The following is a 17,552-nucleotide window of genomic DNA, read 5'->3' on the forward strand; positions in this document are numbered from 1 at the left end:
TTTGTAAATAGCTGAGGAGCCGGCTCGGTTTGTAAACAAGCCAAGGCTGAGCCAATGTACCCTTCGCTCGTTGGCTCACTCGTATTTTTTTTCTTTAATATATATGCATATCAATATGTGTAAAAATATAAAAATTTTAAATAAACGAGCTGGCTTGAGCCTTTTATGAACCGAGCTCGAGCTCAACATTAACTCATTGAGAAAAACTAGCTGAGCCGGCTCAACTCGGTTGTAAACAAGCCGGGCCAGGCCTAACTTAGCTTGGTTTAGCGTGGCTCGTTTACAACCCTAAAACCAACCTCTTATTCGGTTGAGTGGTTCCGGTTTGGGTTTCAAATTCGGTTATTTAGCCATCGTCCAAAGATCGAATAGAATCCTTTATGTACTAGAAAAGGTTCGATGTTTTCAGAATTGATGTCACTCAAGTGTCAGATACGTAAATAACACATTAGAAACGAATATAGGATACATAACAACTCTTATCTAATAAAGTTTTCTTAAAATTTTACTCACTATAACAAAACTAAAAAGCTATTATTTGATGATCTCTGATCTAAGTCATGTAAGCAAACAGCTAACCACTAGCTCTAGGAATTTATGGATAAGACGAAAAAACTGGCCAGTTGGAGTAAGATGGCATAGGCGCTGAAGGGACCGGACCATAGTTCATCGAATAGTTGCTGTCAGCGGCAATCATGGCGGCTGTGGTGGCAACAACAGGCTGATTGTTGGCTGCTGCGGACGTGCTCTCAACAGTCTCTTCAGTACCGGACATGTAGGTGTACCCAGCGCTAGACCCCGCCCCTTGTCTCTTGCTAACTTGTTCATGTAGTATGGTTCTCAATGCTAACACCTTTAAGTGATTAATAATATCAATACAATACTATACAATACAATACAATACGATCGAAGGATTTGATTAATTAGTACCTCTTCTTGAAGCTTTTGTTTCTCCCTAGAGACGGCATCAAACTCTTGTTTAAGGGTGTCGTACAAGCACTCGAGTTGTTTATTCTTCCATCGTGCACGTCGGTTCTGGAACCACACCGCAATCTGTCTGGGCTGCAAACCGAGGTCATGGGCTAGCTTCATCTTTGTATGAGTGTCAAGTTTCTTCACCTCTTGAAAAGTGTGCTCCAATGCCTCTAACTGCTCACTTGTTAACCTTTTCTTCTTGTCTAGATTGCTGTTTTCGTACTCGTTTTGGTTCATTTCCATCATCACTAATGGCGCCTGCAATATTTGATGCTTCATCTCTTCTATTCCTGCATCATTTGAGGCTGTTATGTTAACCACATTTTCACTATCTAAATTATATAAGTCGTTATTCGAATATGACTTTGTATATAGTGCAATGAGTCTTCTAGCATATAGAACTAGCGAGTATAGCCCATGCGCATGCGTGCAAGAAACTATGTGCTTTTTAAGAGATATTTATGTGTAAGACCATATATAGATTCGGTATATAATGTGTATAGAGGGACGTTTAATACAAAATCAGTTAAATTATCGATATTTTATGAAAAACTTAGCATGGTTTGTTTGCTCTTTATTTTCTTGACACTTAACAGGAAACACACACATATAAAATGTGTTGTGTAGAACAAGTTCTTGATTCACATAAATCGACGACTCGGGTATGCTCAAGAAATAATTTTGAAATTATACATATATGTATGCTATCTTACACACTCCAAGAAATTAATGTAAATCAAAGCAACTAGTAAAATGGAAACTAAAGATAAAGTCAAGAGACTTTGAAACCAAGCTTAGTTTGAAGATGTTGAGTTAATTTCCATAAAAATGCAACCCTTGAATAAGTTAATTAAGGAAATAAAGTAATAAAACAATAATAAAAGAATTTAGTTACATGATTAACATGACACACATAATATATTTGAATAAACTTAGGGAGCGAGAATTGACTTACCCGGTGGGTACGCATAGTGATCATTGTTATAGTTGTAAAGAAATGCAAACGAGCTTTGCACTGCAGGTCGAGGAATATTTAACGGTCGGGGATTCAAATCATTCCAATCCATGCTAGCTTTACCACCTTCAACTCTTTCTTCCTTTTGTTATGAAATTCCTTTAAAAGATTAATATTCTAACATGCAAGTATTTGTATAGTACTAGTGTGTGCTTTTGGTGGTGCTTTTTGGTGCAATAAAGGTGTAGTATGTAGTGTGTGTGTTGTATGGTGCTTTTTTGATGCAAGTATTTGTATAGTACTAGTGTGTGCTTTTGATGGTGCTTTGTGGTGCAATAAAGGTGTAGTATGTAGTGTGTGTGTGTGTGTGTTGTATGGTGCTTTTTTGATGCAAGAAAGGTGTGATATTTATATCAAGAGAGGGTATGTTTGAGTTGATAAAGGGTGGGACAAGTAAACAGTGGTGTTTGGGGAATATGTTATAAAGGTGGTCCTAAAGAGAACAAAAGGTTAGATCATATATACATGTACAAACACAAAGTGACAGTACTATGCCTTAATGTTTGCATGCTTCTTCTGACCCACTGCATCTATATATCATATCTATCTCTATAATTAAACTTGGTTTAAAATGTTGTTAAATTTTATTATTCTAATTAAAAGTTAGAACCACTTCAAATATGTTTTTTTTTTCTTTTGATACATATGTGTGCCTGTGTTTTGTATACTCTGTCATAAACTAGTGTTTGTGTAGGGGATGGGACTAAGGGGGGCCTACTTAAAAGAATACATCTATCCACTTATTATCTATATATAAATGCATGTCTGTATGTGTATGCTGACAGAGAGACCAAGCATAGGTGTGTATGTTAAATTCACAACACAAATTAAGGGATTATCTAACTATATTATATGTATAACCTAAAGACTTCCTAAACCAATTTTAAGTAATACATATGTTGATAATGCATGTGGTTAACCATTTAAGAGGGCAAATATATCTTTTTAGGCATAATCAATTGATCATTCATGGACTTTTATCGTTATCTAAAGAATATTTACAATTTTGTTCTTCATCTTTTCTTGAGTTTTGGTTATTTAAAACCATTTACACTTTTGCCCCCTTATATTTAGCTCATAAATATATTTTTTTAATTTCCTTCTTTAGCCCCATAAGGTCGTTTCCAAAGAGAATCGTTAGGAAATGCTATTTAACTATTAATCTAGGTTGAAAAACAATGTCAAGCTTAATTTAGAGAATTTGATTATGAAAAACAAATGCAAAAACAAATTATTTTTTAGTTGTGAAAAACCATTGGAAGGACTACTTTGGGTTTCAAATTTCGGCAATTAACTAATAGCATAATCCTGTTCATTGAAAAACCATTAACGGTGACTCTATAAGTGAGTTAAACAAGTTAGTGAAACCGAACTTAATGGGTTCTATTAACACCACTATCAAAATTATATCATGCAAGAACATAAACCAACACCAAAATGATAAAGCACTGAATCAACAAAATATCAAAGTATGACGTGCACAACCAGTCTTTTAAATGATAAAACACAAGTTGAACTATACGTAATTTAAGATGTTACAATTCAAACTCAGATAACTAAACATAATTAAATCACAAAGTATCTTACCATAATCATTCACCCGGAGGTGATCGCTAGAGGCTTTTAGCCTTGCGTCATCTTTGAATCTTCAAACCAAATGTTGGATTGCAAAACCATGGATTGAAATTTGATTAGGAGTTGCTGTAGGTGAAACAGTTCTGAAAATATACAGTCCTGAAAACGGCCGGGGAAGTGTGTGTGTGTGTGTTTTCGCAATATCTAGTTAAACATAATTAATTAATTCACAGAAACACACTAGTTAAAGAACAGGCTATTTAAAGTCTTCTACGTGACAGTGACGTGATACTTTAACTAGCCATTGCTAGTTAAGCCATAACGGATGGTCTAGCAACAACAGTTGCACATAGTCTTATGATTAGGACATGCGATATTCAGGTATAAAAACAAAAATGTTAGTTATTAAAAAAATCTTACATAGAACTGTACAAGTACCTTTTATTGTTTACATACACGTATATAAATTTGGGTTTGAATCAAATACAAATGAAATTAACGTGCTAAACGTGATAATCAAGTAGAGTAATTATATATACAAGTATAGTAATTATGTAATTACATCATAAAGTAATACTTGATTCTCACCTTTAGCACGTTAATTTCATTTGTACGTTAACTTTTCCCTATAAATCTAATAGGGTAGAGATACTGTACGCTAATGTCTTAACGTACGAGAGGTACGCGAGACTCTCAAAGACAAAAAACAAAGGCAAAAGCCTAAAACGCTCAGAAAACGCTCACAAAAACTTAAACGCTCAGCCAAAAACCTAAAACGCTCAAAAATCGGTCTTCGTGAAAAAAGTAAAAAATTGATCGATTAACGATCCAAAACTGTTTTTTTTCAGTTAACCAATGATTAATTGGATATGTATTGACGATTCCGAGATGTTGGGATGAGATTTCATGGATCAATTCGTGAAAAACAGGGTTCGCGTATTGGATCTTTTCATAAATCTAATATTACATAACTTTTTTATACGTATATAAATTTAATATTACATTTACTTTTTCACAAGGGAAAAATTTACAATTGTCATGATACACATGCTTTTACACCATAGCCATTTAATTTTGGCGTGGGAGTTATATACAAACAAGCAGCATAGTACAAGTCGGACACAAATATGACGTTTACTTTCTTTTGCTTGGTGACAAATTGCCAAATTTGCCCATGGTAGCGTTATAACTTTTTTAGAAATTAAATTAAAAAGAAAAAGGAGAAATTGAAGTTTTTTTCTTTGATGAAATGAAATGTGTTAGTGATTTTAATGTATGGATGATGTCAGTTTAGTAATTTGGATTTACTTCAAATCTAATGAGATATTGAAATAAACATTCATATGAATTACGAGGTGTATAGTGCACTCATATTCGAGACTGTAATGATTACGATAAATAAGAGTCATCTACTGCTCTTAGGTTGAGTTTCAAGGGATACCTTGGCGGGGTCAGGGTAACACCCCTTGTGAAGGTTGTGTTGCCCGATCGTCATGAATTTTCATATTTGTCTATTGAAGTATCATTGGGAATGCGTCGGTTTGCATGGCTGGTAAAAGAATGCATTAAAAATGATCTTCTGTTTTAACTAAGATCGGTGGTTACTAGTAACTTAAATTATTAGCGGCAAGTAAGTCCGGTACAAACTTATTACTTGGCAATTGCAAATTAGTGGTTAGTTGTGAAAAGCAATTATATACTTTTAGTAGGAACATGAGTAAAATTGTCATTTTATAAGTTATTTTTAATAAGGTATATTAAAATGATTAAATATATGAAATATTCATCCTATAAAATCGTTCATAAGATTTGGTCCCAACTGATAGTTACATCCAAATATTACTTAATGTTATAAGATAGGCAGCGCTAGCGATTTGGACGAAAATGGCAGAAATCTAAAACCTCAGGGCCCATATGTAAGAGAAAATAATTTTTGAACTAAACTTACGTAAATGACCAAACCTTATGAACTAAAAAGTCACTTGACTCTCCATTCTATAAATCTTTATTACTCAAGATTTAATATTTTCTTAATAATACACGAATTTATAGCCTAATAAGTATAATAGAATTTAAGTTGAGTTTTAATATTTAATGTTTTTTTATTTGTATAACATTTAAGGAGGATAATTTTGTATAATAGTAATCAAGTTTTAAAAATATTCCAATTAAGTCACTCAACTTTCATATTTTATTTTCTTAATTTTTGTTATGTTTATGTGGAGTGGTGACGTGAATTTTATTTTTTATTTTTAATTTATCTAACATTTTTAAACTTTTTTTAAATTATAAATACATATCTTGCAAATCCCGATCCTACATCTTCTCCTCATTGCTTTCTTAACGCACAAAAAATTCGATAAGACTCGACTTGAAGGTTTAGTGGTCCAATTTGGGCAAAAATTGCACGATTAATCTACATGCAACACCTTTGAAACTTCACTAATATTCCGTAATATTTTCCAAAATGTGTAACAAAGATTTTGTGCTTTTAGATTAAGATATATTTGTTAATATCATGAGAGGATGTCAACTCATCAATTTTCTATAAAAGAAATCTTTGAAGGGGTAAAATGGTATAGCCTATCATCAATTTCCGTCTCTCTTTTAAAATTCTTTTTAACTTTTTTCTATGCAACATTCTTTTAAAAAAAAAAAATACATGATAGAATCGAGCATTCAGTTTATCTGTAATCTAAATATTCTATTATTCTATTGCTATATCTTTTTAAAAAAATATTTTTTTTAAAAAGCTCAGATATACCACGCGTATACCGTTCGTGATTATTGACATGAGTAATTATGAAAAAGCATAATTATTTTTGTAAATTATGTAATTATGTACGTGTGTAATTTTCATACAAGTTGCATGATTATTTATTTTATGGGTATTTAAGGCGCGTACAAAGTTACTCTTTGCCTCAAGGACACACATTGCCTCCTAATAACTCCATACACTTTGTATGATAAGAGCTATTTGTACATTTACTGAACCCAAATTAGGTAAATGTAATAAGCTGCATTAGTAATAAAAAGTATATTGTTTTCTATAAATTATTTCAACTAATAAAGGTGGAGCCAATATTGCCGTATGGCCCATCCTTCTACATAAAAAAAGAACTCACTAAGATCATGTGTAGTGGAGCGTTTTCTCACCCAAAACTTCCTTAAAAAGCTGAAACCCCCTACCCCACCTCCACCACACACACACCCAGACCAGGGGCGCCTTGGAGGGTTTGGGGGCGCTTCCCACACAACGATGTTGGTGAAGGTTGTTGATTGGGGGGGTGATGATTGGTGGGTGTGTTTTTATGTTTTATTTTTAATAATAATAAAATAATAATGGGCTGATGATTAGAAAGAGAGTTATCCACTACACACATTTTGTGTATAACACCCCCTATGGTGACGTGACGTCATATGACACACAACGCCCCTGTAATGATGTTATCCATTACCACACGCTTTAACAAATCTTTTTTTTTTTTTTTTACTTTATCCATTGGATTTATCTTTCAACACACCGTTTTATATCACTTTTACCACATATATTAATATTTTTAATCTCATTTGTTCAAATATTGTCATATTTTAAATGCAAAGGCCGGCAAATCTTAGAAAACATCGAGAGGTTTCTTGTGCAATCAGATAACACTAATTTCTTGCGGTGTGTTTTTCCATCATTTAAAATGGTCCAAAAGGCAACATTGAAACAATGAAACCTATATATAAACATATTAATAGCTCATAATATAGTCTATATATATATCCAATAATGACAACTTACTCACCCTTAAGGGCATATGATACAATGTTAGACTCGAGATATTGTTACGGTTCAACCTCGCCATTCAAGTTTAGCGAATTCGAATCTAACTGTATGGTTGGTTGAGCCGCGTCAATATCGCGATCAAACTGTTTCACGACAAGGAAAGGCTTCAAAGGAATACATAACTTTTATAATTTTGTTACACAAGGTACACATTATACTAAAATTGTATTACCTTTTTCATTGCACGTACTTTTGGTATCATTTGACTTACTAAAACAATATGTTAGATTCGGATAAGACAAAAAATGGTGAGATGTTTATAAAGTAAGTGAAATGTTAATGCATAAGTTGAGTAATCAATTTATGCATTTAACATCTTGCTGAATCTAGTAATGCGTACACTAAACATTAGTACACAAGTTGCTAATGATCTTGACCAAAATAATTGCTAGAATCTAATACTTTCATACGTGTCTTATGTCCACAACACATAAACTTTCAATAATAAACCTACTTTCTTGAATACCATGACCAGCTACTTTTTCTTATCGACGAATTAATAATTAAAAAAAATAAGTAGGGTGCTGAAAGGGTACAAGGATATATACAAGAACCAACGAAGAAAAGACTCAAATAAGAAAAATTACCAACACAATAAGCTACATCCACTGATCCACTACACAAGACTCACAAAAAACATACTCGATGTGAAACAAAAACGTTAAAGTCCCAGGATCGATAATCAAACATGATATAAACAAATAACTCTTGTTTATTTAATAAGAAAATCTAAATCAAAAAATTGATTACATCAAACGCGCTAACTCGGTTTAACTCTGGATGAACCCTAACTCGGTTACATCTCGTGTGTGTCTCTAGATGAGCCCTAACTCAGTTACATCTTTCACCACCACACTCTATAATGTCAAACAATATCTTGGTTTATAGACTAACCTAACCTGTTAGTCAAGACATTACCTATTCTAATTATAATACAATTAGGAAACCTGCTATAATTATAAAACATAACCAACTATGACATACTTGTCAATATCGGTCCCTCAAGTTCACCAACTTGTGACTTGGAGTCTGAATTACTTCCAACAAACGCCGAAACATTCTATATATAGGAGATCCGTACCAGATCTCCCAATCGAGATCCTTCTACTTCGACCCGATTATGATCTAGTTGAACGAGTGTGTCTTAACTTCTTCGAAGATCCTTTGTGCTAATTTCGTTACTCAAGTATGTTAGAAACTTCAGTAACATAAAATATATATATATATATATATATATATATATATATATATACTATATATTAACCCCTTTTCATACTTGACCCAAAACCAAACCTTCTATAACTCTGATTCCTAATTCCTAAAGATTGGGAATATTTAACCTGCTACATATATATCACATGTTTCTTGGCCTAAGCTTGATAATAATAATAATAAACCAAATAAAACTCTCACTCACTCTAAGACTCATTAATCAAATAAAGTTCGACCTAAGACTCAATTTCACAATTAGCAGCTAGCAGCCCAAGTACTTCACATATGAACCATCATTATGATTAATTCTAACAATCACCCCCTTAATTAATCCTAATGTGGAGTTCCTAGATTATTGCCTAGTGGGATTTTATCATCATTTGCATCTTGAACCAAGTAATTTGCTTCCTTGTGCTTCGGCTTTGAGCCTATGACTTTGGGTATTCATATGCAAAGTGTCCAAGCTCTTTGCATTGGCAACACTTGACTTGTGACTCGTCACGCCCTCCTTTTGGCTCCCATCCTTCACCTTGTTCTAGTTGTTCATTACCTCTCAAACTAGACATGCCGTCATAACCCTTCCCATTCCACGATTACAACTTCTTAAATGGCAACAATCACATCATCGATTAACTTATTCATCATTATGAGTGAACAACAATTCACGAGTGTCTTTAGTTAAACTTTCAGCTTTCATATGTTCCTTGTATGCCTTTATTCGACCTATAAACCCTTCTCCAAAGGCATCGTTTCGTTTTTGAGTATTGCTCGATTGAAGCGACCATCCATGGATATTACTCCACCATGGAGTTCAATAATTTCCTTAATTACCATTATCTCATCATCAAGTGAAGACCCGAGACCCTTGTACTCCGACTACAACCCACTTAACTTGCAAATTCATCAAGGATTTCCTTCAGAGTCATCTTCATCATCTCCAAGTCACTTATAAATATCTGCAAGCGAGCCTTTTGAACCCTCTTGGCTTCCAGATAGATATATGACCCCAATGCATCCCACACTTCATTTCTGTCCTTGTGCTTTGATGCATGAAGGACATCTATGGATAACTGATATGTTAAGTTTTAGCTTTTTGACAGTTTAATGGTTCGGTATTGACTGTTTAAACCACTTATTATTAGTTGTTTTTTCAAAGGCATTAGTTTGTGTTGAAAATTCCCAAACACTAAGATGGTTCTTATTTTGCATTACTACATAAAACATATATATATAAATAATAAAGGTTGGGGCCATTTTGGTTTAAACTTTAAACATTCGTTTCCAACTGTTTCAAACTGGACACCATTAAGCCATCTAATCGATACGTTTGAATATCGAATCAACCAAATTTGCCGATTTGCTTAGGTTAAAATGATTTGATTGATTTAACGGTTTATAAAACCTTACCATGGTCATGTGAACACAAATCCAAACCTAGTTTTTACATGCTAGATTGATAGCATTTCAAGGCCTACAAATACTTAAGAAGTAACCTTAATGGTCACCCATGAAAAACGAGAATTGATTTGGTCACCGGCACTTTGGTGTGTGCATCATCAAGATGGTACCAACTTCCCATTAAAAATGACAAAATAGAAAAGGCAACACAATTGCTCGAACATAAATCAACTCAAGATAAGTCATCAAATAATTTTGGAAGAGAAAAACATGAAAACACATTTCTTTTAAGTGTATTTACACAATTGTCTAGCTTACAAGATTTCAAATATTAGTGTTAATATATATGAACAAATTTTTCGTATCACTTTGGCAACTAGTATCTTGAAATGTACAAATTTGATGATTTCCTAGGAAAAGTAAAGAAAATACCCGAAGATAATTAACGTAGATATGCGAAAGAAAAATACATATACAATATTAACAACACTAGGATAAAGCCTGTGTGATACATGGGTAGTTAAAAAAAAGTTAAGTTTAATAATATACATAATAACATATCTTATGAATAATTTTCTAAAATACACAGATTAGTAAGAATAATTAGTATTCGTATTTCAAAAGAAATCAAAATAGAAGGTTGCGAATCTATACCAACTAAGAAAATAGAATATTAAAATCAATTCATCTTAGTTGAGTTGTAAGACACAAACATTTTAAAAAGCAAGACAGACATATTTTTCATTTTATCATTTATAAAATAGAATTGTAAAAATGAAACGAGTACACTTGATAGCCTATGTAAAGAGTCTAAATGAATGACATGTAGAAAAATTGTGTTGCTTTAATAGTATATAGTATAGGTAGATGTCACAATTGTATGTTCCAGTGCATTATAAAGTATAGACTTGTTTAATATAAAATTTGTATATACTAATATACATATATCTAGAACTAAGTAGTAAAGACTTGTTTATAAAATCTTTGTATGCATATCTGAAACTTAGTATTGATATGGGAGGAGTACTCAAATGTAACATCCTAAAATTTATAATGTTGAATAAAGAAAGTTACGTTTAGTGATTTCCGCGTTATTAATTAATTAATACGAGTAAAGAACGGATCATGGATTTAGATTAATTGAGATGGGTTAAATGAGAATGGGATTTAGGTCCATGGGATTTAAGGGATATAAATATCCTCTAAACCAACCTAAAACCCTAAACCCTCATTTCATTTCCATCATAATCTCTACACACTCCAAAACACACACACACCACACACCGCCATATACGGCCGGCGGCCGAGGGAGAGAAACGAGCAAGATCCGAGAGAGAGTAAACGATTAGTTGTGATTAAACAAGTTAAACGAGATCCAAACGAGCACAAAAGGTATATTCTTGACCTTTAAAGTTTATGTTTTATTGAATGTCCTTAAGCTTAAAGATCCAAGCTTTATAGTATATACGGGATATATATACGAACGAAATGGTTAGGGAACGTTAGTGGGTGATGTCGAACCATAACAAGGGTATTAAAATCGCCAAAATGCTTGATAAAAACCAAACCCGTAGCTGAACTGGGCAACTTCGCCTGCGAACTGGGCAACTTCGCCTGCAAACTGATAACTTCGCCTGCAAACTGGTAACTTCGCATTCAAAGCTTAACTTCGCCTACGGCCAAGTTCGCCTAGCTGGTAACTTCGCCTAAAGCTAAGTTCGCCTAAGGTTTAACTTCGCCTAAAGCTAAGTTCGCCTAAGGTTTAACTTCGCCTAAAGCTAAGTTCGCCTAAGGTTTAACTTCGCCTAAGGTTTAACTTCGCCTAAAGTCACGTTCGATTAGAAAATAAATTAAAAACCTAATGGAAAATGTGTTAAGACAGTTAATGTAAATAAAATTTTTCCAAGCTGACCTGGCAGCTCGACCCCAGCCAGGGGCTCTGCCCCTTGGACCCTGCTAAGGGCTGCCGCCCCTAGACCCTGCTGCCAGGGGCGCTGCCTCCGGACCCCCGTTCGTTGTGGGTTGTATAAAGATAGAAATACAATATGAGTAGTAGTTAATTGATACATGTAAATATTATACAGTTAGCCGTGCACAGCTCAAGAAGGGAATAACGATTAACGGAGAGCGTAACAGGATTCATGTGAGTTTCTAGCCCCATTTATGTGTTATGTTTTCGGGGCTGTGTGCATACTCGATGTGTTGTTAATACATTTATCCTAAGTGATAAGTGTATGCCATATGTGATATATGTGATGGATATGAATGATTGCTTGTCGGTACGCGAACGATCTTCGGATATTGCGCGTACTGTCAGGTCAAAAATAAAGGTACGAATATTATATATCGAAGATGTATGAACATTACAAATGAATACTTGTCGGGGCGTGAACGATCTTCGGATATTGCACGTATCGACAAGAGGTATGGTTGTTAAATGAATGATGTAAAGAACGCCTAGAGTGTTCTTATGCTATAATGTAATTATTGTATATGTGAAGTATGTGTATACAGGTACACGAATGGTATGTGAGTTCTACGTTCGACATAGTAAGTTAGGATGGCAAATCCCTCTAGCTTTTGTCGGACATAGACTCGGCTGGTGATGGTGTAGTTAAGGACTGCGGGCCTTATACGTAATGTAGATGATAGATGTAAACGTAGATAGGGACGGTGGGCCTTATACGTGTTACAGATAATAGACGACAACGTAGTTAAGGACTGCGGGCCTTATACGTAAAGTAGATGATAGATGTAAACGTAGATAGGGATGGTGGGCCTTATACGTGTTATAGATAATAGACGACAACGTAGTTAAGGACTGCGGACCTTATACGTATTATAGATAGGCATCAGCATAGGAAAGGACTGTGGACCTTATACGTGCTGTATTTGTATTGTGGTAGCATAGGGGAGGACTGCGGACCTCGTACATGCTATGGTTTAGGTTGCAACATAGGGAAGGACTGTGGACCTTGTACGTGTTGTGGATGTAGGATGGTATAGGGAAGGACTGCGGACCTTGCACGTACCATAAATGGTGAACATAGGTAAGGACTGCGGACCTTTTACGTGTTCACGACCTTGAGTACAGGTATAGACGGCGGACTATGAACGTACTCTCGGTAGACTGAGGTTAGTGATTGTAGATATGTATGTATGTATGGTAGTAAGTATGTATGTAGAACAGAAGGGTAACTAGTTAGGTATGGATATGTATCTTCGGATATGTATGTATGTGTATGTATTGTATGGCGTCCGATTAACTAGAACTCACTCAGCGTGGCTGACTTTTAGTATGCACGCAGGTGAGTAGAATGAGACAACTAGCTTGAGCGGGCACATGGTGGGCGAATAGGAGACTGGCATTTAAAGACTCAAGATGTTTTAATGTAATTGACGTTTATTTTGAAAGACAAGAATGTTTAAATAAGGCAAGTTTTGGATTGTTGTAACGTTTCATGAAAGTTTTTATATTCCGCGAAAGTTTTAATGAACTCTAATTTGTAAGAACTGTGTTTATGAGTAAATCCGACGCTAAAGTAAGGCTATCGGGTTCGGGGCCTTACATCAAATATCTAGGGACTTGGTCGACATGAATCGTCAACCTCTACCAAAAGAAGCAACCAGGTTACCATTAAACCAGAAGAACACAATTCTTGAGAATTCAATTAACACTAGATAGATAATAAAAGGAATTGAAGTTGTCATAAATTTAGGAGCACATGCATGCATGGACCACACCACTGGGGCTATTAACTTGCCGGTAGCTAGAACTCCATAAATATAGGAAGAGTGCTCTCTCACTATAACTTTAAGATGATGATTATAATGATGCAGGCTGCGCTGACCGAACACCTAGCTTTGCAGGACAGAATTTATTGATCGATCCAACACCAAATAGACCAAGTATATATTCTACCATCTTGGATATCGATCTCTTCAGGTTCGGCTGCAGTTTTTGTATCAATAATTGTCGTACGTTCATTTATGATTCTAACCCCACAACATCAAGGCATCAACCCCCTCTCCATTTATTATGTGTTGTGTGAGAGAAAGAAGATAAAATTATGGATTAATCTACTTCTGGAGACATCATATATTAAGATGTTTTTATTTTTGTTTTTAGTGTCAAAACTTGATATTACTGTTTGATAAGTTGAAAGCTAGTAAAGTACAACGTGGCAAAGTTTGGACTGAGGCACCGAGAGAGCTCAAAATGTATAAGAAATTTCACAAACGAGGGGGGGCGGGCTCGAATTTTCGGCCGAAAAAAGGCTAAACTTACACTATGTATAAAAATTTTCGCCGAAAACGAGTAAATTTATACTACTGCGCAAAAAAAACAGGGGGGGGGGGGGGCACCCCGGGCCTCAATGAAGCTTCGCCCTTGAGTACAACAAAACAACTAAGGGTATTAGGGTACGTTATGTTTTAAGGGATTAAAACAACCCTAAAAACGAGTTTTTGGCAACCCAGTGAAAAGGATAAGATCATAAGACCATCTCTAATGCATCGGTCATGAAAGTGCATTTGGCACGTCTCTTAAGGTGATGAAGTTGGACCTAAAGTAATTTTAATTTATATATAACACAAACCGAGCTACATCTGGATAATGGGTAAGCGGACAACAAGCTGCGCCGCTATCCCCTTTTGAATCGCAAAGCCTATTCCACTAAATATAAATCCTTGGTTCCTCGGGCTCTGCGAGTCACTGTGGACCACCTTCTGCACCCGCTCCAAGAAGCGAACCGCATCGGAAGCTAGGGATCCAAAAGTGTCGAAGGCAAATGGAATGAACACGTGCTGATTCTCCAAACACGTGCTAATTTGTTGTATACTAGTGTGGAACCCACACGATGCCTCGGTGACGACAATTTACAATGTTGTAGAAATTTCGGTTAGTTTCTTTATTGATTGTACAAGGTACGCGTGTACGCAATACTAGTTTTCCAAATTAATATTCAAACTTAAAACAATTTAGGATATATGTGGCATAGGATGAACAAACTGTACCCGATACTAATTCGGATTACGATTTGGAGTAAGAAAATTCGCTAGGATGAGCGTGACGAATAATATTCCCTTGAAATGTGATAAGAACTAAGAAGCATACTTTTTAAAATGTTTTTCAAAAGTATTTATAATATGTTGTATATATAGTCGCTCGTATATGTGTTTATTTATCATTTTAAATCTAGTATTAAATAACTAAATTTATAGTGTTTTTACTTGCAAACTATAATGCCTTGAATTTTTACGCTATTTTTATTTCCTTTAACAAAGTATTTCATTTCATAAAAAGTTGTACATTCTTATAAATATTATTTGATTTGGTATAAAAATGAATATATTTAAAAAAATGTAAAAAGTGGTGATAATATGAAAATCAAAGGAGTGTTGAAAAAATATGAGTTTTTGGGTTTTATGAAACTTTGATGTAGCGGCTGAGTGAGCACGGACACGTAGTGGATGCATTTACTCCTTTGCCCTAAGGCTATGTGTAGTAGAAGGGCTACAAAACGGGGCGATTCACATCATGTGACGCCCCGTCAGCAAATGGTGGGTTTTTATATAATAATAAACACACACAACACACGCGATGAAAATAACTACCCCTATCGCCCCATTTATCACCTAAGGGGGCGGTGTTCAGCCCAAAAATTGTCTCATTTTTTATCGTCCACTATATGTGTCCTTATGTTGAGCTAAGAAGTTGACCATGATTGTAAAACCAATGGAAAAGAGACAACTGGCTTATGCTTTTGACTGAAATTAGAGTAAATCTAATATTACAATTTCCACACAAAATAGTTCATTACTTATAAACCCAAGCAACAAATACTGTTTATTATGACTTATTACCCCTTACAATTTATGAGCCATTTTATTCTTTAGTTTTAAGTAGATGACATTACCTGTTTGTACTATATTTGGACCAGAATACGTAAATCTGTGATTAAATCGTATGATTTTAATTTCACCAAATACATGAGAATAAGCCAGCATTGTTACAAACTAGGTGGTGAGGAGCACACACTTGTACAAATATTATCATTTTCGACATCTTTAAATCCAGTTGTTCAAAGCTTGCCCCCTGGCGGTCGGGCAGTACCTGACTCGTCCTTGTATTCCCTTTGAATTACACGATTAAAGATTTTTAAGAAGTACCATAAAAATGCCTTAATTTGAAAAGTGATTATTTACATAATTCAAATAGATATAGGCTGCTTACAAACTACAATACATACATGTAAGTATGTAACATGTAACCTATGAATAAATCATGTTATAGCTATATATAGAGGTGCACAAATCGGGTTTTTTAAATACCCGGGTTTTGGTATGAAACCGGGTTCGGGTATGACCGGGTATTGGTAATAATCGGGTCGGGTATTGTTTCAAAAAACCATACCCTATGCATCGGGTTCGGGTCGGGTATGGAACCGGGTATTCTAAAATTGGGTATTTGAATACCCTATTATGAGTTATTGAAAAAACCATATTTAGTGGTTTTTTCGGGATTTTTCCGGGTATAGATTGGATTTTTTTAAAAGTTTGCACTTTTTAGGTGTATTTTTCGGGTATTTTTAAGGTATTTTTTCGGGTATACATCGGGTATTTGAAACACCCGGTTCCGGGCATGGAACAGGTTCGGGTTTCCGGGTATTACCGGGTACAAATCGCGTTCGGTTTGGGTTCGGGTTTTAGTGCCAAAATACATACCCTATCCGTACCTTACGGGTAGGGTCGGGTACGAGTTCGGGTATTAAAAAAGCCTGTTCCAAGTTTTTTTTCAGGTCCGATTCCAGATTCGAGTTTTTTTTTTGCACCTCTAGCTATATAGCCATAATGTGATAACAATTTCATACTTCTACTTGTGTCTTTCACCATTTGCGCCAAATGACACTATGACAGTACCAAAAAACTTGGCCCAATAAAAATTTTTAGGATCTAATTTGTGTAGGGCTTGACCCAAAGACTCTTTTTTACTATATTTGGCCCAATAAAATTTTTATTTACGAGGCGTTTGAGATTGCTTATTTTTACCAACTTATAACTTATAAACTTTTTGAGAAGTAATAAGGTGTTTGGGATTGTTTATATTATGAGAGGAAAAGTTCCATAAGTTATACTTTTGTAACTTATTAACTTAATGAAAAGTTATAAGGAAGTAAAATAAGGAATCCCAAACACCCCCTTACTATACACGTGACTGTAAATTTCAGAAGTATCTTTATGTCTTCTTTCTCAAAGTTCGTCCAGGGCGTAAAAGATGAGTTGGCATGTTAGCGGGCGTTAAACGGCACTCACTTGGGGGCATTAAGGGTGTTAAGAGGGGAATACGTTAATGAGCGAGACGGTTGAGGGGTGAGAGCTGAACCTTGGGGGCTTTAAGGTCAATAAAAGGGTTAAAGTATTTCCTTGGTTTAAGGGGCGTAAATTTAGTCAATGAAATGGGGTGAATGGTGAAGTTAACGGGCATGAATGTATAACCCCATGGCCTAACACACGATCTACAATTATATTTAAACTAAGGGGGTG

General features: G+C 34.9%; 1 protein-coding gene across 1 annotated transcript; it reads right to left on the reverse strand.

Moving 5' to 3' along the window:
- Positions 1–568: 568 nt before the first annotated feature.
- Positions 569–2,042, reverse strand: LOC143605554 (homeobox-leucine zipper protein ATHB-22-like). Its single transcript, XM_077081631.1, has 3 exons — positions 1,931–2,042; positions 931–1,280; positions 569–853 (listed from the first exon to the last, which is right to left on the reverse strand). Exons 1-3 carry the CDS (start codon positions 2,040–2,042, stop codon positions 596–598), a joined length of 720 nt encoding a protein of 239 aa, XP_076937746.1. The 3' UTR covers positions 569–595.
- Between the last annotated feature and the right edge of the window lie 15,510 nt (positions 2,043–17,552).

Source organism: Bidens hawaiensis, unplaced genomic scaffold, assembly GCF_021521415.1.
Source record: "Bidens hawaiensis isolate Kalapana, Puna unplaced genomic scaffold, B.hawaiensis_p1.1 tig00002123_1, whole genome shotgun sequence".
Lineage (NCBI taxonomy): Eukaryota > Viridiplantae > Streptophyta > Magnoliopsida > Asterales > Asteraceae > Bidens > Bidens hawaiensis.